General features: G+C 51.3%; 1 protein-coding gene across 2 annotated transcripts; it reads right to left on the bottom strand.

The window, feature by feature from the left end:
- Nucleotides 1–7,071: 7,071 nt before the first annotated feature.
- On the bottom strand, nucleotides 7,072–23,073 carry MMAB (metabolism of cobalamin associated B). Of its 2 annotated transcripts, XR_010749360.1 has the most exons (10): nucleotides 22,905–23,073; nucleotides 21,472–21,533; nucleotides 19,246–19,339; nucleotides 17,368–17,425; nucleotides 13,823–13,895; nucleotides 13,470–13,567; nucleotides 13,084–13,148; nucleotides 11,259–11,318; nucleotides 9,775–10,142; nucleotides 7,072–9,377 (listed from the first exon to the last, which is right to left on the bottom strand). XR_010749360.1 is itself a non-coding variant. In XM_066370707.1 (9 exons), exons 1-9 carry the CDS (start codon nucleotides 23,018–23,020, stop codon nucleotides 10,049–10,051), a joined length of 720 nt encoding a protein of 239 aa, XP_066226804.1. In that variant the 5' UTR covers nucleotides 23,021–23,073; the 3' UTR covers nucleotides 9,715–10,048. The 2 variants fall into 2 exon arrangements, 1 of the variants encoding a protein (XP_066226804.1); XM_066370707.1 differs by lacking the exon at nucleotides 7,072–9,377 and having other exon boundaries at nucleotides 9,715–10,142.
- Nucleotides 23,074–23,162: the final 89 nt, after the last annotated feature.

Consider the following 23,162-nt stretch of genomic DNA (forward strand, 5'->3'; position numbering starts at 1 on the left):
GCAGCTGAGGCTCCCTTGGAGCAAAGGATGGCCCCGGTGCTGGGGATGGCTCCGAGGCCTCTGCCCCAGGCGCTAGACTGGCTCTGGTCGTGGCAGAGCAACGCCCCGGATGGGCAGAGCATCGCCCCCTGGTGGGCATGCCGGGTGGATCCCGGTCGGGCGCATGCGGGAGTCTGTCTGAATGCCTCCCCGTTTCCAGCTTCAGAAAAATACAAAAGAAAAAAAAAAAGTCACATAACAGAACCTGAGTCTAACTGCTCACTGCCTAACCAGAGGTGATAGCAGGTGACAATTTGTCACATTTGCTTCTGATTTTAAGTCACACGTTTCTGATAAAACTAAAGTCCCCTTCTGCACCATCCAGACTCCTGTTCCTCTTACCCACTTCCCAGAGGCAGCCATCACTCTGCATTGCATGTTTCTCTGTTGTTGTTTTGTTTTTTTGTTTTAGAGAGGAGAGAAAGACGGGAGAGGAGCAGGAAGCAACTCATAGTTGCTTCTTGCATATGCCTTGACCCAGGCAAGTACAGGGCCTTGAGCCAGCAACTTCAGCATTCCAGGTGATGCTTTATCCACTGCGCCACTACAGGTCAGGCTGTTTTGTTGTTTTTAAGTGAGAGGAGGGAAGATAGTGAGACAGACTCCTACATGTACCCTGACCGGGATCCACTCAACAACCCCTGTCTGGGATCAATGCTCGAATCAACTGAGCTATTTTTAGCACCTAAGGCTGATGCACTCCAACCAACGTAGCCTTCTTTATGCCTAGGGCCAACACTCAGACCAGTTGAGCCAGTCGCTGCAGGAGGGGAAGAGGGAGGAGAAAAAAGGGAGAGGGAGGCGGAGAAAAGCAGATGGTCGCTACTCTTGTGTGCCCTGACCAGAAATCAAACCCAGAATGTCCATATACTGGGCTGACGCTCTATCCACTGAGCCAACCAGCCAGGGCCACATTGCATGTTCTACACAGTAATCGATAAAAAGTGGTAGGTGCGGTTGAAAAGAATCCAGACAATTCATCAGTGTATGAAGTAATGTTCTGCAACTCCGTCTGGACACACTCGGCTCCTGTCCCTTTGTGAGGATCAGTCTTGAGGACACATGGCCCTGTCTCATTCTGTTTGACAAACCCAGCCTTACAGCCAGCAGGAAAGCCATCTCAAACCTGCCCTTTTCTCCAGCTTTGCCTTGCGTGGCTTTCCTCATCTATGAGGGCTTACTTCCCCCCACCCCCGGTCTGGGAGTGCCTGAGGGTCAGGGTAGGACACTGGCCTGTCAAAATCCAGGGATTCAAAAAAAAAAAAAAAAATCCAGGGATTCCAGAAAGAAGTGTTCGAAGCCTTACGGGCCCTTTTATAACAGCTGGCACCAAGCCTGGGCACCCAGGAGGAATTCGTGCATAGAAGGCTTCCTTTGTACTGCCAAAGGAAAAGATACTGCAAAGTCCCCAAAATACGTTGGTGGCCTCCTATGTGAGACACGCCCACCTAAAAATCAAAAGCCTTATTTTGTGACATTCTGTGCCAGATGTCCCATTCAGTGAAGAGGGCTAGAAGTTATTTGGGTACAAATCAAGGTGGGATGCAGGAGAAGGGGCTCCAAGGGGAGAGGGGGAACCTGAAGTTTAGGGCAAAGAGACAGGGAACAGGGACAATGATGCCTTGTCCTCTTGACAGTTTTGCCTGCTCTGGGCACCTGTACCAGACATCAGGCCCCAAGATCCTTCCCCTACAGGGATTGGCCCCACTGACTCCCTGACCTGCTTATGCCCCACCCAGGGACCCTGTCCAGGAAAGGATCATCACCCTGCATAGGGTGGTGAGGGACGGCATGAAGTCTGCCGTGCAGCCCGATGGTTTTGTCATCATCACAGATGGTGCCAGCCAGATGGACCTGGCAGCTGGCCGGTGTCCCAGCCAGGAGCTGGCCCAGGAAGCCTGACTGCTGGGGAGTCAAGGCTCACGTCCATTCATCCAGCAAATAGGCATGTGAGACCTACCCATGCTCCAGGTTGGACTGGGTGCTGGGGATACAGGCAGGAAGAATATGGACACCACCCTACAGAGAGCTCAGTATGGGTTGAGGGGGTGGAGGAGGGGAAGAGGGGAAGAGGCAGAACTAATCCAAGGAGATGTATGAGCACATACTGTCACCTTGTCCCTCGACCTCCAAAACACCTTAATAATGACAGTGAATTTGCCACTGCTTCTGCAGCAATGGCCAGAGTCCCTTGGTCTTTCTTCCTTCTTGGTTTGCTGTAACAGTAGCCCCAGGTGAACGAGCTGGGTGGCTTGTCCCAGCAGGTGGTCACACTGTGAACTGGGAGGTTGAAAGCTGCCCACCTTTGCCCACCACCAGTGAGTGATCTTGAGCTGCAAGCAGCGGGAACGAGCTGTGCCTCACATGGACAGGAAAGGAATTCTCTAGCAGATCCCGAGGGCCAGAGAAGAATGCCAGCATCCTCAGCTCTTGTGAAAAGCTGGTGTGGTGTGATGGATGGAAGCCAAGCATCCAGACTCGGGCTGACCAGGGGCAACACTCTCAACAGCCAGCCGTCTCCAGCAGAACCAACACAGGGCATGGTCTCCAGGGTCATAGACGTGGGAGGGACCCCTATGGCTTTGGCAACTGGAGGGCACCCTCCTGTTGGCTCCAAACATCCCAAGGGAGGTAGGTGATTTATTACAGGCAGGGAAAGCACTTATCTGTTCCTTTTCTGTTTCACTCAAGTTTATTACACAGGTAAGCCTTGTCCAGTTCAACCCTAACTCACTGTTTAAAAAAATTGGAAAATCCAAACAAAAGTGAAAGTTAAAACACCCCATAATACCATGACTTAGACATAAGTATTATGAACATTAGGAACGGCTCTGTGCATTTTGTCTGTGGTATATATTCACACATGTATCTCTTTTATAGGATTTGGCCCCATTATATACTATTATAGAACTTGGTGTTTTTATTTTTACTTAATAGATTGTGAACAATTTTCTACAGTAATAAATCCATAGGCACCATCATTTTCAGTATCTTTATGCTATTTCTGAGTGTCCCTTATTTATTTATTTATTTATTTATTTATTTATTTATTAACTAGCTCCCTATTGTTGGACATTTGTTTCCAAGTTTTTACCATAATGAGCAGCACTGCACTGGGAAAAAAAATCCTAATAGTTCCACCAACATACATATCTATTTCCTTCAGAGAGATTCTCAGCCGTGGAATTGCTGGGCCATAAGGAGGCATGTTTCTGGGGCTTGCGTCTGCACTGCCAGATTGCCCTCCTGAAAGGTCATACCTATCTCCAATCCCCAACAGGGGAGAGTCGATGTTTCTCTCTCCACACTGAAGTCTGCAGGCGCAGAGCCACAGGCTTTGTACTCTCTCCAGCTGCCCGGTCCTGTGGCAGGACCCCCGGGGACCATCAGAATCAAGTTCCTCCTCCTCCCACTACCCTACCCGAAGTCTCCTGACAGAGTCCATTGCCAAGCAGGGGGCAGGATCCAATGCCACCTGGAGTGGCCACTGGCAGATCCTAACCTTCGTTCCCACGTAGGCACCTGGATGGATGTCTTTTCCCGAGGCCTGCCGCCCACACCTGTGACGGGACCGCAAGCCTGTGAGTTATCGTCAACCTTATTTCCCTCTACAGCTCCTACAGAGTTAACAGATGTACGCACGTCTGAGGCAGTCATGCGGCAAGAGACTTTGGGGCCAATCCTTCCCGTTTTGACAGTGTGTAATCGAGGTGAAGCCATAAATTTTATAAACAAGAATAAACGACCCTTAGCAACATATGTCTGCTCGACCCTTCCAAGGTGATCGTAAATAAGGCACCCGCTCGCTGGGGAGGGATGTGGGCCAAAAGATTCGTGCCTTGGGAGCATCCGGTGGGGGAGAGAGAGGTCCCCCAGCCTCCCCCAGGTCCTGAGTCAGCTGCATACCTTTCTGCCATTTCTTTAATCAGTTCTTCAGGCTGCCTTTATCGCCGTGTCCCCTGAACTGTGCCTGCTTCTTTCCCTTCCTGGGGGAGGGAGTTTGTAGTGGGGTCAGGAAGGTCCCCCTGGGTTTATGGTACCCTCTTCTCCCCTGTCCCACCTAGTTGTCAATCACGTCCTCATCACCACTGTCCCAAGGTGCCCCTTCCCTCCTCGGAATCTGAAGACCAGGGTTCTTGTCCTGGCTCTGCTGCTGCCCACAGGGAGAACTCAAACAACCTGTGTCACTGGGGAGGTGAGAGTGCTGGAGGCAGGCAGATCCAAGTTCGAATCCAGGTTTGACCTCTTATGAGCTATGTGACACTGGCCAAGGTGCGGTCTCCGTGCCTTGGTTTCTGTATCTGAAACACAGATTCTAATATGCACCTGATGGGCTGCCGTAGGAGTAAATGCTAAGTGCACATGGAGCCTGCCCTCGTATCACCATGGTGATGGGGTTTCAAGAGCTCTGCACGAAAGAAGAGTTCAGCAAATGTCTGCTGTTTATTATGATATCATTATAACCATCCTCATCATCCCAGAGGACACTGCAATTCTGAGCAAGTGACTGCACCCCTGTGAACCTGTTTCCTCACCTGTGAAATGGGAAGAATAACTACATGGCTCATAGGGTTCTGAGAACTAAGACATAAAAACCTGGTTGTGGTACAGTTGAGTGTGTAGCTAAGTGTTGAGTAAATGCTAGTTGTGGGGTTTGGAGGCACAGTGCCTGGATTTAAAGCCTAGGCCCACCTCCTGGACACATGTGACCTTGAATCATCTCTCTGGGCTTCAGTTTCTTCATCTGTAAGTTGGGGATGATGATAATAGCATCGCCTTCATGGGCTGTTGAAAGAATAAAACGAACTATTATTGCATGTAAGAGGCTTAGCAAGATGCCTGGAAAAACCAGTGATCAAATAGTGATCATTATTAATATTTACTTACCAAATTATCCTTTTCTGGCCTCAGTTTCCTCATCTGTAAAATGGGGCAATGATCTCTGCGATCTCCTTCAGCTCTCATTGCTCTGTGACCGTCACCTCTCCCCTTCCCTTGGGAATGATGTTCCTAGAGCCATATGCCCCTGTCTACTAGGACCAGACCCTCTGGAGGCCACTGGCCTCCCCTGCCCCCAGGAAGTCTAAACAAACCAGATGCACTGCTCTGTGGCTCTCTGAGCTTCATCTGGGCCTGAGCTATTTGAAAGTGCTTTGAAACTGATAAAATGGGATTTAACAACAACAGCTACATTGTTTTTTTGGGCTGCTACCACGTGCCAGGTCCATGGACTTATTCCCTGAACCCCTGGAAGCTGGTATCCCAAATTATAAACGGTGAGGATCAAGGCTCAGAGTGGTTAAACAATCACTTCAGGTGACTCAGCAAAGAAGTGGCAGGGTGAGACATTTAATTATAATAATAATGGCAGCTCACATATGCCAGGAAATGTACTAAGTCCTTTTAAATACCGCCTCGTCACCCTGGCCAGTTGGCTCAGTGGTAGAGCATTGGCCCAGCATGAGGATGTCCTGGGTTCTATTCCCGGCCAGGGCACACAGGAGAAGCGCCCATCTGCTTCTCCACACTTCCCCCTCTCCTTATCCTTTATCTCTCTCTTCTCCTTCTGCAGCCAAGGCTCCATTGGAGCAAAGTTGGTCTGGGCACTGAGGATGGCTCCATGGCCTCTGCCTCAGGCACTAGAATGGCTCTGATTGCAGCAGAGCAACGCCCCAGATGGGCAAAGCATTGCCTCCTAGTGGGCATGCCGGGTGGATCCCGGTTGGGCGCATGCGGGATTATCTCTTTGCCTCCCCACTTCTTCTCACTTCAGAAAAATACAACAAAAAAAGCCTCATCAAGCTCTCCCTGTTGGATAGATATTACAGCAGTCCTCCCTTATCTGAGGTTTTGCTTCCATGGTTTCAGTTACCCACAGTGAATCATAGTCCAAAAATATTACGTGGAAAACTTTAAAAATAATTCATAAACTTTAAATTGTGCATCATTCTGAGTAGTATGGTGAAATCTTGTGCCATCTCTCTCCCACCTGGGACGTGAATCATTCCTTTGTCCAGAGTGTCCAAGCTGTAGACCTCCCTGCCCATTAGTCACTTAGTAGGCATCTCCATTATCGGAGCGGGAGAGACCACATTCGTATCCCTTTTATTACAGTATATTATTGTGATTGTTCTTTTATTGTTCATATCTTACTGTGCCTAATTTATAAATTAACCTTTATCCTAGATACGTATGCATAGGAAAAACATTGTATATATCAGGCTCAGCACAATCCTTGGAATTGGACATCCCTGGGGGTCTTGGCACATATTCCCCGCGGATAAGGGGGGACTGCTGTATTATTCCCATTTTACAGATGGAGAAGCAGGTCTAAGGAGGAAGGGATGACTTGCCCAGAGTCACAAAGCTAGGAAGGGACAGAGCTGGTCTTCAACTGCCTGGGGCTGTTAACGGTCCTGCAGTCTCACAAGCACTGAAGGTCACCTGGCAGCCTCCCCGGCCAGTCCCGCATGCTCCTCTCACACTTGAAGGCTGGAGCTGTGCGCACCCCACAAAGAGGCTGCCTTGTGAGTTCAATGCACTCCTGAAGAGGGGGCAGCACTGGTTATTCTAGAACACGGACTCTTACCTGGGGCTTCCAGACCTCCTCAAATTGTGCGCAACCTATGGACACGTGTGTGTGTCTACCCAGGGAGAGGGTGGCCTTCATCAGAAGTTTCTGATTCTGTGGCATGGGAGAACACAAGGGAAATCCCCAGAGTCCTAGGTGTCTCCAACCTGCCTGTTCTTGGGCTCAAGCACTGTCTTCCATTAGGGGCCCCCCAGAGAAGAACGCAACAGGTCAAGGTGAATGAAAGCTGCACCCCAAGTTGTGCTGTAAAGGTGAAGTTGGTCCCCTCAATAAGGAAGATCGGACCAGCCCGGGTCCAGTATTGCCAGTGAGATTCCCGAGCCTGGTCTGAAGGGAGGGGTGGGCCACAAATCCTCCCAGACACACTGATTTATGTAGCATTCCTGCAGAATTTATTATACAAAGAATTTTATTCAATTAAACTTGAAATGCGTCTGGATTCTTAAAGGTTCAGTAGTGATAACTGGGACAGAGCGATCATAAAACTGGATGGGCTGTCGGAGGAAGGTGTTGGGGAGGAGGCGAGGGTGACATTGCAGCTGATGGGGGATTCGAAACCGGGGACGTTTGTCATCAGGATGTGTTACAAGTTCGGGCTGTGAAAATTACTCAGTGAAAAATGCGCATTAACAATAGCCATGAAATATCAGTTAAGGGAAACTAGGTTGAGAAATGAGACAGCGGAATCTATTAGTGCCTGACATTGATCTCGGCGGCCCAGGCCGTGATTAAAACGACTGTCAAATGGCGGTTGGAAGGAGGCCAGGAGCACTGGGCTGGGAGTCACAAGGCCACATCCTGGGCCCACCCACACCTTGGTGCCGACTCCCTGAGACAAGTGGGCTTCTCTGAGCCTCAGTTTCCTCACCTGCAAAACAAGAGTAGATAGTGCTGCCTGACCTGTGGTGGCGCAGTGGATAAAGCGTCGACCTGGAACGCTGAGGTTGGCAGTTCGAAACCCCAAGCTTGCCCAGTCAAGGCACATACAAGAAACAACTACGATGTGTTGATGCTTCCTGCACCTCCCCTCTAAACTAAATAATTTTTTTTTTTTAAGAGTCGATAGTGCCCCTTCAGGGTTGCTGGGGGCTTAAAGGAGATGAAGTCTGGAGCTCGGGGCCTGGCATGGTTCTGGTGGCATCATTAGTATAGAGGGGTTCTCTCTGATGGGACGTCCAATCACCAGCTCATCTCTGGCAGTGGTACTAAATGCACTCCTGAGAACTGGACCTGAACCAGGCCGAGGCAGGTGAGGCACTTTCGTGGGTGCAGAATGTATGGGCGTGCCCCAAACCCCCATAGCCAAGATAAGTAAGGCTTTCACTTCTTCAAATGGGTTCAGGACAGAGAAGGATGTCTCAGTACATGCACATGGGGTGTGCATTCTGCCTTGTGCCTCAGGCTCCAGTACGGCTTCACCAGGCGCTGCAGAAGAGTAAAGGTTTCAAGCCAACCATCCTCAGGGCCCCGCAAAGCAGAACCCGTTTTCCCAGGTTGGCGGCCCAGGGCATACCTCCAAAGTTGCCAAGTCTGCTCTGCACCTGGGCTGTCTCTGGGGGAATGTTGGCTGGTGGAGGGCAGATGCAGAGGGGGTCCTGGGAACTGGGCTGCCCATGACAGCCCCTCCCAGCAAGGGCTGGTGAGGTCGGGATTTGGCAACAGGCAAATTGCCTTGTTTCAATGAGCGAGTGTCACTTTAGGATGCTGTATTTACTCAAAGAGTGCCTTTCGTCCTCTGTGGGGTGGGTTTCACCATGGCTAGGAGTGCAGGACTGCTTGCTGTTCTACTAGATGCGTCCTGCTCCTTCCTGGAAGGTTTTGAGGAGCGGGCAGAACTGAGTGCACCGGAGCCGTTTGCTGCAAGCTCTTGGAACAAAGTCCCCTGCGGCCCACCCCGAGTGCCAACACAGTGGGCAGTTCAGCACCGCAGGCCTCTCCTGAAAGGTTCGTGCTTTTACTCTTTCCAGCTCTGTCCACAGTCACTGAGCACTTGCTGTGTACCAGACCCGGCGCTAACCACTGGGCTCTGTGGGAGGAACCGGACATGGCTATTTCCAGGAGGGTTTTCACTTTCAATCATAGTCATGTGCACCTAAGCCACTCTGCCCAAGGCTTAAGAAGGTCACCGCAGCCTGCTGGGAACGAAGAGACCCAGAAAGGACGCAATGTGCCTGTTCCTCCAGCAAAGTCAGCAGGTGAAGTGGTGAGAATAAAGACAAAAATATGCGTGTGACCGATGGCTTTAATGGTGGCTGGTCAGCTGGCTGTGCCCAGCCTTCCTGGGCCTTGCTGGTGCCTCCTGCTAAGCAGACACTCAGTAAATAAATGATTGTTGGATGGAGTTCACCAGGTGCTGCAGCCCCGACAGCTAGCAAAAGCCTGCCCTTCCGAAGTCATTTCCTGCAATTAGCAGCATGGCATCTTCGAGTTCTCAGGGCTGCCTCCGCGCCCTTCATAAATATCCCCTTCCCAAGGACACAGCTGGCACTGGCAGTGTCGCTTCATCGCGGGAGGGAGCAGTGGTGACAAGTGAAATAAAATACTGCCATGGCATGGATCTTGGAGGCACAAACCAGCCAAGTGCAACATCAGGGAAATAAGTCTTGTCTGGGTCGGCCTCGCGGAGAACGGAAGATCTTACTGTCTCAGACTGAATCGGTTCCACCTCAGCCCCTCGACACCAGCTGCCTGCGCAGGACACGCCTTCCTTTAAGCCGAGGTGTTTCTCTCACCAGGGTCTTGGTCCCTAGGGGGGCGGAAGGTTCCCCTTTGAGAGAGGAGTCTCCAGGCTGAGTGTTCCCGAGGTCTCACCTGTCAATCTGCAGCTGTCCTCCATGCACATTTAGGTGCTGATGGGTGGCTCAGAGGTGACTAAACTTCCAAATCCTGTCTGCCTTCCCCTTTATAAATGTGACATTTAAAGCCCCTTTGGCACAGGTAAATCACAATTACATTTCCAGGGGCCTCTGGTACCAATCCAAATCCTTGAACAAGCCGAGCTGGCAGTGGAAGGGCGTTTGCGCGCCCTCTCTCTCTCTCTCTCTCTCTCTCTCTCTCATACACACACACACACACTCACTCAGTTCAAGCCTTTCCCACTTTTATTCTTTCTGTGTGGCTCCTCATTACAACAATCACTTTACCTTTTTTTTCCTGCAATACTGAATTCATTCCCACTCCCTTTAAGACCAAGAGGAGAGCAGGGAGCGGGCAGACTTGTCCAGGGGTCCCAGCTCCTGGAGGGAAGTGGCAGGAGGTCAGAAAGGCGGGGAGTCTGAATGACAGCCTGGCCTCCAGCCCCTCCGGGAGAGACCCTCAGGAGTCAGGACACAAAGGGCAAACTCTTCCTTTCCCATGGGTCACCAGCGAGGGGGTCTATGAAGTTCCTTCTTTCCACTATTTCCAAGCGGCTCAGGCTCAGTCCGACGGGTCATTTTTCTTGTATATTTTTTCTTGGTTCCCCTCCTTCATGGCTGCATATCTGGCTAATGTGAAGAGATAGTCGCTGAGTCTGGAGGGGCAGAGAGAAGCGGGCAGAATGATCTGAGAGGAGCAATCAATGCTAACTGGGTCATTCCCCTATTAGCCTTCAAGGAGGAAGTATAAATCATGAGCCCCCGGGAGCGTCGGGTGGGACGATGTGCCACGGCCGACTTGGCCTTGATGGATGGCACTCGTAGCCAGCTTCCGTGAGAGCCCAGCGCCCAGCTCTGGCGCCGGGACTGGGTGGCTCCTACAGGACAAGGCCAGTACCCCCATGCAACTGCACAGGGCTGGTGACGCCGGGCCATTCCCTGGGCTGCTTTCTGCACCATTCAGGGACCAGGGTTAGTGCCCCCACAAACTGCAGCATGCGCACAAGTCCCTAGGAGTCCTGGTGATTCTGATTCAGGGGAGCTGGGCCGGGCCTGGGATTGTGGAGGTCTAACCTGTGGGAGTAGTGACCACAATAAGGGGCCAGCTACTGAGTATGAGGCCACTTTCTGGATGCCTAGGACAGCTCCCAAGGGTCCCCCAGCTCTTGGACTGCCCCTGGGTGCTGGCCTTGCCCACACTAAAATTGCACAAGCCAAAGCTGGAACAGAACCCAGTGGAACAGACCCTTGGCCTGCTGTAGCCTTGGCTGTGGAGGCCAAGTGTGGGCAGCAGGGGCCCTCCTGGGCCAGCCGGCTAAGCAGGTTCACTGCCAGGGTCCTGAGCCTGGATGGTCCTGAGCTCGCTTTGTCTGGCTGTCTCCTCTGGGCTCACACTGGCCAGGGGCCTCACAGGGAGGAGGACTGGCTGCAAGCGGGTCTGACTCCTGCCTGGGCCCCACCATGACACCTCTCCAGGCCTCCTTGGTTACCCAGCCTCAAAGCAGGCCCCTTGCTACGGCATGGTCCCTTTGTTCTGATGTTTCTCTTTGCTGGTTTTTATAGCAGCCTATCCCAACAAGATCGTCACCTCACTGGGGACAGGGATGGTGCCCGCCTTATTCTCAGCTGCATCCGTGTGCCTGGTACAGTGTCTAGCACACAGCACTTCCTCAGTGAATAGGAAGTGAATGAACGAGGCCCATTCTATTACTGTTACTATCCATAAGGTGTCTCATTTTCCAGAGAGTGATCTCCAAATTCCATCTAAGTACCTGTTTAAGAACTTGGCCACATTTGCATCTGTCTCACCCATCTGGACAAGAGGCACCACGCTAGAAAGAGAGGAGATACAGCATCACACGGGATCAACACACTATAGGACCCTGGGGTGTGTCCCCTGCCAGCATGTCACAGCCGCTGCACCTTGACCTAGTGTCCTTGCCAGCCTGTTGGACATGCTGGACAGTGGACTGCTGTCTGCTGAGCACCAATGACGAGGGAGGCCCTTGCCGGGAGCCTTCATGCGCGTCACCTCTGCTGCCTAACCCTTGCCAGGAGATGCTCTCCCCAAACTGCAGCTCTGGGTTTGTGTCCCCTGCCCAGGGGGGCTTTGTCACCTGGTGGCGTCCCAAATGCACGTCTCCTATCTGATGGATTGAGGGCCCATCCACCACTTGGCCATTCCCCACTGTTGGGCCTTGGGGTTGCCTCCAACTTTTTGCTATTATAAGCATGGCTGATGTGGATGGCTTTTGTATTGTATAAATGACTACTTCCTTTTGATGCCAAAGTCCTTTCTGTTACCAGGATCCCTTTAGGGACAACTTGGGCCCAAGAGACTGTCACGAAGGATGAAACCTTCCTTTATGATGTAGGGCTCTGTACAGAGCTTAGGTTAGACCCAGGCACACCTGGGCTCAACTCCAGACCCTTGCCATGAACCACTCAGGTGACCTGGGCCATAACATCACCTCTCTGAGTCCCAATTTCCTGACACCCATACAGTGAGGGCTGCCACCACCTCTCTCCCAGAGTCATCACGAGGAATCAGTGAAACAATGAACATGAAGTGTCCAGCACCACCCTGACTGTTGGATCAAAGTCCAGCAGGCTTCACTTCTATGTCTCTGTGAAGCTGGGTGGCCGCCCGGTTGGAGACTAGTGCGAATAGAGGTTTTGTAAGTACTTTACAGTCTCCTTGAAAAGGCAGACACTAGCTTTTGCGGGTCCCTCCTTTCCCAGACTCTGAGTTGAGGGGTTGGGGTAGCAGGTGGCTTGTCTGTTGAGTTCTTCCATCTGTACCCCCACAGCCATGTGATTCCCACTGGGCCCTTTCCTCCCCAGCAGTCCTTTCACATCACCCCATGGCCTAAAACCCAGCAATGGCTTCCTGTTGCTCTCAGGATAAAGGAAGACCCCCGTGGGCCTGTGAGGACCGGCCTGGCCCGGCCCCCGCTCAGCCTCTGGCCTCACTGTGCCCCACGCCCCTCACCCTGCTTCCAGACACTTGGCCTCATTTCTATCCTTTCAATGAGGCCTGCTCCTTAGAAGCCCTTGCCGTCCCCTCATCCTGGACACTTGGTTTCCTGCCCCGTCCCCATCCTTCAGCTCCTGGCTCCCACAGCATGACTGAGAGAGACCCTCCCTGCACCCGGGCTGGGACCCCCGGCGCCCCACGGCCTCCCTCACAGCCCTTATCACTGCTCAGCTGACCGCCCCGCTTCAATGAACCCCGGGAACGAGGGAACTGGGGCCCAGGTGAGAATTTTCACAGGACACCCCCTTGAATTTCATACCATCTGTTATAATAAATGACCAACTAAACCCACCAGGATGACCCTCCCCACCCTGATCTGGTGTACAAGCTCTGATCTTGGTGTACAGTTATGTCATCTGTTATTTGTCTGGTCACAGGTCACTGTCTCCCCTCCACAATGTAGGGCTCTGAAGACAGGGACTTGGGCTGGCCTGGTGTCCACCAGGCGCAGTGAAGTTGCCAGGAGGCCTGTTGATGGGTGGCTAAACAGCATGGAGGTGACCCCGCCAGCCTGCCTCCTGCACTGACCCAGCTCTGTCCCTCCAGCCTGGGCCCCTTACCGTCTCTCAGCTCGGCGACACACGGCCCGACAGAAATGCAGGGCAGAGCTGCTCTTGCCTCCTGACTGAAGGGAGAAAGGGGGCATTGGCTGGGGCAGAGGGGCAGGCGGGGGTGCCCACTGCAGACGGGGAGCTTGTCGGGAGGACAGGTGGGCCCTGCCCCCAGCAGGCAGCTCTGCATGCAGGTTGCCTTGCCAGGGGAGCACCCAATGGGCACCCTGCTCCCGAGTGGACAGGGCTGGGAGGGCAGGGGACTTGGCGGACAGCTCTGCTACTATATAAAATTAGAGAGGGGGACTGATTCCGCATCTGTAAATTTTTGCCAAGATACTTGGCCTGCAGCTGCCCAGACCCCTGCCCCCTGGCTGAGGCTGCCTGGCGCCTACAGGCAGAATGAAAGCGGTGAGAGGGGGCAGCTGGCTGGAGTATCTGTCGATCCACTGCTCCAGCTCCAGGATGGGCCCCGTCTCAAATGCGGTGTGCCCTGAGGAGTCAAGGACACGGCAGTGAGGCACACTGCCCGCTGGATCACCAAGGGAACAGCTCCCAGCTCCCTTCTGCCCGATGCCTTCCACACCACGTCCACCATCTCTAAAGGTTCCTTCCCTGCCAGAGCCTGTGGGTGAGGCCGGCACCCAGGAGAGACCCCGCCCCACAGGACCTGCTGAGTGTACACACACACACACACACACACACACACACACACACACACACACACACAGTGGGTTCAGAGAATTACTTAAGTGAGCCTCCCTGGCTGAGGAACGCGGTGTCGCCAGGGCAGAGCCGACATCCTGCAGGGAGCACTGGATCTGGGGAGGCAACAGAAGGTTCAAATGAAGATCTGTTGTTGGGGGCCAAGCAGAGACAACATGGTTTCCCCACATGCAGAGGTGCCACTGCAGTGAGCAAGGCGTGTGGGACGGGCCTGTTGGGGACCATCAGAACCTTTACTTCGCTGGGCGTGTAAAGGCTAATTAGCAAACTGTCTGACCCTCTATGCTGGGCACCAGCCCTGTTGAGAGGGGACCTGGATCCCTTGTGAACAGCTAGGTTATGAAGACAATGAGTGTCAAGTGCTAAGTGATGGTCAAGAGGACACTTCTCACCCCAACCCTCGACCCTGGTCTCCCATGCGCCTGGGCCCTGTAAGGTTGTTTTTCTCTAAACTGACAGTTTTGTTTTTCTATCCTGTAATAGTTGAGCCAAGGGACCACACCTGTCAGTGCTTTCTAAATTATGAAGGACAGAACCTGTGAGAACGTGGTCAGCAGAAGTGAGTGGGTGTTTCAGGGGCAGGAAGCAGGGCGGGGGGAGGCCCGTGCTCTGCGGGGTGGGGCTGCTTTCAACAGAGGCAGCCTGCTGAGCTCTGCTGGAATGACTCCAGGACCCCGAATGACAGATGCCTAAGGGGCTCCTGCGCCAAGGAGATAGATCCACAGATACCACCTCTGACTTGTGCCTAGATGGCAGCTGTGGGGAGTGGAGCTCTGTGACCCCTGACACAGAGCTCCACTGTGTGATGGTGTGACGGTGTGACAGGAGCAGGACACGGCAAATTAGCGCAGAGGCTCCCCACCCAGCCGCCAACCGGCAAACCCTGGCAAGCCACTGGCCACGTGCTGTCTGTGGCGTGTGCAGTAACAGGACTCCCCACTGGTTGGCCGCTGCAGCGACCCCCCCCCAGGTGGTGCTGGGGACAGTGGGCCCAGGAGTGGGAATCGGATTCCAGCTCCGCTGACCTCTGTCTGGGGGGCCTTCAACAAGCTTCACTTTCTGGGGTTCTGCGAGGATCAGATGGGCTGATGTGAGGAGTGGCAAATGGGCTGCCTGGCCATCTTCCTCAGGCCCGGCGGGCAGCCCGTGGGGGTCACAATGGCTGGGGAGGCAGATGGGGGTCCAGGCGGTGTGAGGGTCCTGGTGATGTCTGCTGTTAGAGGGGAAGCTTAGGAGCCGTGGGAACCTGGGCGAGGTGCCCAGCCCAGCTGGAGGCAGAGGCGGCCAGGGAAGGCACTGGCGGAGGTGACAGTGAAGCTGTGATCCAAAGGACAAGAGCCTAAAGCATGGGGGCGGGGCTCATCATCAGAAATGACCCCTGCAGACATGAACAGCTCCCCAGTATGAGGCTAAAAACCGTCCTCCATCACACAGGAGCTGCCTCGTTCACAGAGTCTTCCAGTAGGTGAGGCCTCCCGTCCCTCTGGGGCAGGGGTCGGGAACCTATGGCTCGCGAGCCAGACATGGCTCTTTTGATGGCTGCATCTGGCTCGCAGACCAATCTTTAATAAAAAAAAAATAAGCCTGACCTGTGGTGGTGCAGTGGATAAAGCATCGACCTGGAATGCTGAGGTTGCCGGTTCAATACCCTGCACTTGCCTGGTCTAAGGCATATATGGGAGTTGAAGCTTCCTGCTCCTCCCCCCTTTCCCTCTCTCTCTCACTCTCTCTCTCCTCTCTAAAATGAATAAATTAAAATAATAATAATAATAATTATGTTAAAAATATAAAGAATGTTTTTAACATGAGAATGTTAAAAATATAAAACATTCTCATGTATTACAATCCATTCATTTCCTACCGCTCATGTTCATGGTTACAGGTAGCTAGAGCCAATCACAGCTGTCCTCTGGGACAACACCAAATTTTTATTGGATAATACGTAATGTACACGGGTCATTGTATGGCTCTCACGGAATTACATTTTAAAATATGTGGCGTTCATGGCTCTCTCAGCCAAAAAGGTTCCCAACCCCTGCTCTGGGGGATGGGAGAAAGTCCCCTCACTGTCCTCCATCTGCTCCCAGGAGCCAGTGAGCTCCAGCCTGGCCTGGAGGACTGAGCGAGCTGAGGGCTGACCCTCCAGAGAGCAGCTTCTAAAGACGCAGGTCACCATGTGGACTAAAACCGTGGGCACATCCTGTGTGTGCTAGGGAGGGCGTCCCTGGCTCCACTTCTGGGGTCCTCTGTGGATCGGGCCGCAGGTGCTTTGTGAGGAGCAGAACAGTTATAACAACCACAGCCCCCCTCGCCGAGGGCGTACTGCGGCCCGGCTTCCGGTTTCTCAGCCTCGCTGCTACTGCCACTTTGGGCTGGTCAGAAGCAGATTAAAGGTCGGTTGAGGCCCCGGGCACAGAAGAAAATATTGGGCCCCTTACATTAGAAAAAAGTGTAAAGTTGGGGTTTTGTAGAGCCCTTCAGAAGTCGGGGCCCAGGGCACACCCAGTGCACCTACCATTAAATCCGTCTCTGGGGCAGGTCATTCTCTGGGGTGGGGCTGTCGTGTGCACTGTAGGCTGTCTAGCGGCATCCTGTCCTCTACCCACTAGATGCTCATAGAACCTCCAGTTGGGATAATCAAAAATGTCTCCGGACATCACAAATGTTCCCTGGGGGACAGAGACCACTACCCTTTCCATTTCCCTCTCTTAGTGCAATTCTTACCACTTTTCTGGGATGGTGGATTATCTATCACTGCGTGTCCCCATTTTACAGATGGAGAAGCTGAGGCTCAGAGGAGAGTGCTAGTCCCAGGTGACACAGAGAAGAAGTGATGATCAAATGGCAAATCCAGTTATGGTCACCAGGCCTCGGAGATTAACCCTTTGAGTAGTACGAACATTCATGTACATCCTCGTGCCTCCTGACCATCCAGAGTACAATCGTACCAAAATTTTTATTTTAAAAATGTGTAAGGAGACCTTTAAAAAAGGCAAATATAAGTTCTTTTTGTTTCCATAAACTGGTTATTAAATAAACACGATTTTAAGTTAATAAAACTGGCAGGAACTAATTTCAATTTTTGAAAAAAAAACTCACTCCCGGGGGTCAGCGAGCATGAAAAAACTCACTACTCAAAGGGTTAAAAAAAAAAAAAATCCAGGCCCTGGCCGGTTGGCTCAGTGATAGAGCGTCGGCCTGGCGTGCAAGAGTCCTGGGTTCGATTCCCGGCCAGGGCACACAGGAGAAGCGCCCATCTGCTTCTCCACCCCTCCCCCTCTCCTTCCTCTCTGTCTCTCTCTCTTCCCCTCCCGCAGCCAAGGCTCCATTGGAGCAAAGCTGGCCCGGGTGCTAAGGATGGCTCTGTGGCCTCCGCCTCAGGCGCTACAATGGCTCTGGTCGCAACAGAGCAACGCCCCGGATGGGCAGAGCATCGCCCCCTGGTGGGCATGCCAGGTGGATCCTGGTCGGGCGCATGCGGGAGTCTGTCTGACTGCCTCCCCATTTCTTGCTTTGGAAAAATACCAAAAAAAAAATAAAAAAAAATTCCAGCTTGAGGTTACTCACTTTTTCAAGCTCTTCAGCAAACGGATGGCCCTTTTCTGCGATCAATTCCATAGCAAACCTATGAGGGAAAAGGAAAGAGAATTTGCCTCCAATACACCAGTACGTCCCCAGGCTGTTTGCTGCAAGGCAATAGATTCCCAGGTTATGGGCCATTTAGCTAATTTGGCTATAAGAGCCACGGTGTTATTTCTTGCTGATATAAGACATCATAACCTTCTTTTTGTTAACAGTATTTGTTTTCCAAAATGCCCTTTCTTATACTCATTACTCATTCTGTCAATTCCTTTTTCAGTGCCCACTGTGGCCGTGTCCAGGTGACTCAGTGGTGAGCGGAGGTGACACAGGCTGTGTACAGCAGGAGAGGAAGGCCTGAATTGAACATCACACGAGTCAAGGTGAAGTTGCAGACTGAGGTCAGTACTCTGAAGGAAAGGGCTGGATTCCTGAAAATCCTAATCTTGGCTAGGATTCAGGGATGTTTCCTGGAGGAAGCAGTATAGCAGGTGAGACTTTGCAGACTGAGTAGGAATTCCCTGGTAAGGTGGGGTAGGGAAGGAAAAGCGCCCAGATGCAGCTCTGGACCCTGGCTCTGGCCTCCCTCAGAACTCTGCACTCCCATTCACCATCAGGGGCTTGGCAGGGCGCACACAGTGGTGCTCTCGAAGGGTTCCCGGAGAAGAGTTGTGCAGAAGGACTATTAAAAGATCATGGGAAGAGTTATGGAAACTGATCATGGATAACAAAGATGAGCAAAAGCAGAAGCCGAAGGGGCCAGGGAGGGTCAGAGGTGCTCTGGACCCTGGAGAGAGCTAGGTTCTCAGTGGGGGCTACGCCAGAGCCCCGCAGCTGTATGGGGTCGATGCTCTAATTGGTCAAGCTATCCAGACAGGGCCTGGCACTTTCTTAAGGGTGCAAATGGAATTATCTTATTCAATCCTGACAAGAACCTAACAAGATGGACATTATTACTATGATCATTTGACAAAAGAGGAAATTGAGGCCCAGAGAGGCCAGGTGATTTGCCTAAAGTCACACAACCAGTCAACAGTGGTAGAGAATTTGAAGCCAGGTCTGACTGATTCCCATGACCTTCACCCTCGGAGCCACATCAGCGCTCCTGAACCTGCACTTGAGATAACTGCCATTCACATTGTCAACACCTTGCTGAGCTTGGTGGACTGACTGGACAACTTCTATCAAATACTTGCTGCCCCTCCCACTGCACTGCAGTCCAGCATGTCCATGCGACTGGCTCTGGCCAGCAAAATGTGAGCAGAAGTGGTGTGTCACTTCACAGAAGCTTTAAGAGCCAGTGTGAGCTTTAGCATGATCACTTTCCCTCTGCCACAATTACTGGTGTTGGCCTGGACAGACACTGTCCCGTCAGCATGGGTCCCAGAATGACATCATGTGGAACAGAAACACACCCAACCTGTGACGGGCTTGATGTAAGAGCACGAAATACACCTTTGATGTTGTAAGTAATGAGATTTGGGTGTTGTCTGTCACCGCAGCATGGCCTGGTTGATCCTAATTCCCTGAGCCCACCTTCTAAACCCTGGTTGAGTTTATGCTTATTTAAAAAACAAGACTCACCAAAGGGATCGCATTTGATGCACTGTATACTGGGCTCAACTCACCTCTTTCACTTAGTATGGGAGCCTCAATGGCATACATGTACATGTACTCACCTAAAGAATAGGGGTGCCAGAGATGGGGGGCAGGGCAGCTTCACATGGCCTGTTCTTCCAGGCCAGGAAAATTCATCAAGGGTTGATGGCCTCAGAGACTAGCCAGCTGTCTCAAAGGTTTCATGTTAATTACATCTATGGATGCCCAATTCAAACTCCGCCTGGAGACCAGTGCTGTCTCCCTTACCCAATGGCTGAACTTAATTCATCCGTGGTGCCCAAGGCTTCAAACACTTGGTCGTCCTTGGGTCTCCTTTCTCCAGTGAAGGTGCTAGAAAACCCTGTGGGGGGGGGGGGGAATGTTTAGCTGTCCAAAATAAGATTTTTTTCCCTAACATGCATTTTTTAGAAAACTTTCTATTTCCATTATAACATATACACAGTGAAGTGCTAGATCATAACTGTACAAGTTGATGAATTGCTGCTAACTGAATATACCTCTGTGATTGGCAGTCAGGTCAAGAAACAACATGACCAGCACCCTAGAAGCCCGTGCGCACCCCCTTTCAGTCACCACCATTCAAGGAACACCACTCTCCTCACTTATTTCTTGTTATGCTTTTAAATGTAACAATAGTGTACTAACCATCCTGCTAAAGAAATGATATATATGTGCATATTACGTATACATTATATTTCACATAAAATAAGAGTGCTCTATATCTCTGTCCAGGTCACAATTCCCATCTTTCTTCCCCAACCACGGAGAAAGAGCAAACCTGCTCCTGACAGCCAGGAGCCAGGCTGGCAACATCAGACAGGCTTTGGTGCTGCCAGGTGCTGGCCTGGCACTCACAGGTAGACTGCGGCATTCTCTTGTTGAACAGAAATGATTTCACAGAATACTATCAAATGGGCCACTCTATGATTATGACAGATCAAGACCAAAACAGGACCCCTCCTAATCATGTCTGAGCACAGAACACTGGACTATCAAAATGACCAAGCATCCCCCCCTTCCCTGGCTAATGAGACTGCTGTTTCTTTATCAATTACAGATTTAGCCCCTCTTTGCCCCTCTCCTCTTCTAGATAAAAATGATTCAGATACCTAATCACAGAATTACCTTGCTTCTGACACCATCCAATCCAGAGCAAAACCCCACTTTCTCGAACTCTCCCCAAATCACCTAACATAAACCAAATCCTAAAGTCCTTTCTAGCATCCCCTTAGTGATCTGCCCACAGTTCCCATGGTGTGCCATCTCCCGGTCTGTAATGAGCTAACTGACCCAACTTTGACTAGATTGTCCCTGGAGGTCTTTGGCTGGAGGGCATCAACACCATTCCTAAGCATATTTTCTTTTTTTTTTTAATTGCGGTAAAATATAAATAACATAAAATTTACTATTTTAACCATTTTTACAAGTACAGTTCAGTGGCATTAAGTACATCCTCTGCATGCTTTGGCACTGTGGAAACAATGTATAATGAAACCACTTTCACCATAGGCTATTGTAAACAAGAGTTAAGTTCCACTGCATCTCATCAACATAATTAATGATACTGAATGAAACAAAGATATTTGAGGACCTGCTGTATATCCAAAAAACAGTATATACTAGTGATCTATATGTTTTTATCTTTAGAAAATGGTATTATACTGATACATTCTTTTTTTCTATACAACATTATGTTCTGGTATTCTTTTATATTATCAAAGTGATATATGCTCGTTAGAAAAAATAATAGAATAAAAGTATATGGCTCTGGCCGGTTGGCTCAGTGGTAGAGCGTTGGCCTGGCGTGCAGGAGTCCCGGGTTGGATTCCCGGCCAGAGCACACAGGAGAAGTGCCCATCTGCTTCTCCACCCCTCCCCCTCTCCTTCCTCTCTCTCTCTCTTCCCCTCTCGCAGCCAAGGCTCCATTGGAGCAAAGATGGCCCGGGCGCTGAGGACAGCTCCATGGCCTCTGCCTCAGGTGCTGGAATGGCTCTGGTTGCAACAGAGCAACGCCCGGGATGGGCAGAGCATCGCCCCCTGGTGGGCATGCCGGGTGGATCCTGGTCGGGCACATGCGGGAGTCTGTCTGACTGCCTCCCCGTTTCCAACTTTAGAAAAATACAAAAAAAAAAAAAAGTATGCCCAGTAACAATCAAAGCCCTCTGTCCATTCCCCTCCCCTACAACTCAATCTCTCTCCCAGGTGTAACCTCTCATACTGTTTTATGCATACTTGCACACACATACACACATACACACTCACCCTCACCCTTTTACCCAAATCATTTTTAATATATGGATTGTTCTAAAACTTGTTTAATCTATTTTGGACCTCTTTCCTATCATACCACATTTTGGTGATGTACACCGAGACCTGCCACATACTCTAACGGCTGCAAAGAATTTGAGAGAACTTTGTGGGGACACTTCCAGTCTGACATGTCTCTGCATCTTTCACTTGTCCCCACCCTACCTTTGTCTCCCGTTTTGGTGTAAATCTTGGGGATCTTGGGTGTCTTCGAGGAAGGCTGTGGCCTAATGGGAAAACAGACAGCAAGAGGTGGTGAGTAGGAATGGCACAGTGGGTGGGGCATCTCCCTTCGTGGGCCCCAGCTTGTTGATCGTAGCCTCAGAGGCAGCACTTATCCCCCCACCTCATGCTGAATTATCTTGTTGACATCTTTGCCCTCCATAACCCTCTTGGTTGCCCTTTGTGGGCAAGTTCTGTGTTTTAGCCACATCCATATCTGCAGAGTAGCTGATGTAGTGCGTTGTTCAACACAGAAGTTCAATAAGTATTCACTGAAAGAATTTATCAATCACTTTTCCCCAGTCCCTGCACAGTGCTAAGAGGATTACTAGCATTATCTCCTGAAATTATCCCTGGAGTCTTCCCACAGCCCCAAAGGTAAGCACTACCTATGACCCTCATTTTACTGTTAAGGAAACTGTAGCTCATAAGAGGAGACCCACCTTCTGAGGTCACCCAGGGAGGAAGTGGTAGGGCTGAGACTCATGCCCACGACCATCTTACTGTTGTTTCTACTCTACCCAAACTCTCACCCGCCACTCCACTGAGTCAGGGCCTCTTGGAGGGAGAGAAACATGGGCCACTTGCATTCTATGAAACTTCAAGATACTCAAAGAATTGCCAAAACAAGGTTCGAAAACCAGCATTTTCAAAAACCAACACACCACCTTTAATACAGGCTACAAGGTTAAAATATGGTATTACCAGGTTATTCAAAGGTTAAATTACTGGATCTATGAATAATCTATGATTCCATTAGTAATTGATGGTACTCTATAGGTTCTGAGGTCTGGGAATCGGGTGCAAGTTTATTTTTATTTTTTTAAAGATTTTAAAAAATTTATTCATTATAGAGAGGAGAGAGAGAGAGAGAGAGAGAGAGAGAGAAGGGGGGAGGGGCAGAAAGCATCAACTCCCATATGTGCCTTGACCAGGGAAGCCCAGGGTTTTGAACCGGTAATCTCAGCGTTTCCAGGTTGACACTTTATCCACTGCACCACCACAGGTCAGGCTCGGGTGCAAGTTTCAAGATAAATGATTACAGCCGTGTTTAGATCATGTGGTGTATCTCTGGGTCTGGAAGTACAAACAGTTTTGGGGATAGGTGAAAATCTGAATTGAGGCTCATCCTGACCATGAAGCCAGGTAAGAGGGCCCTTCTGGCCCACACGTCCTGTCCTGGGCTTCGTTCGGACTTTTCTTGTGCAAAGAAATCTTGTTCTCTGGCTTCCACGGTGCCTACATTGCCTTGGTGACGTCAAGACAGAGGATGACACCTGGCAGGTGCCCCGGTGATCTCACAGCTGTTTGACATAACTGTGGCGACGACAGCACACTTCCAGGTGACCGAGTTACCCTCCCAGCTAGGCACTTACCTGTCCCCGTCTTCCACGCCCGGGGAACCGCGGCTCTGGAAACGGGGACAAGGTAGCCTGCCAGCCCCGAAGCACCTGCGAAGGCCAAGGCGGCCTCCTAAGACCCACAGAGCCATGCGCCAAGCTTCTTGTCAGGCTTGACCCCACCAGGTTCCCGTCCAGGTCCCGGGGTGACTCCACCTACCGCCGACCGCGCCATCGCTCATCCGCTATGTTCCATTGGTCCGTGGAGCTCGGCCCAGGGCGGGACACTCCCAG

This window comes from Saccopteryx leptura, chromosome 2 (assembly GCF_036850995.1).
Source record: "Saccopteryx leptura isolate mSacLep1 chromosome 2, mSacLep1_pri_phased_curated, whole genome shotgun sequence".
NCBI lineage: Eukaryota > Metazoa > Chordata > Mammalia > Chiroptera > Emballonuridae > Saccopteryx > Saccopteryx leptura.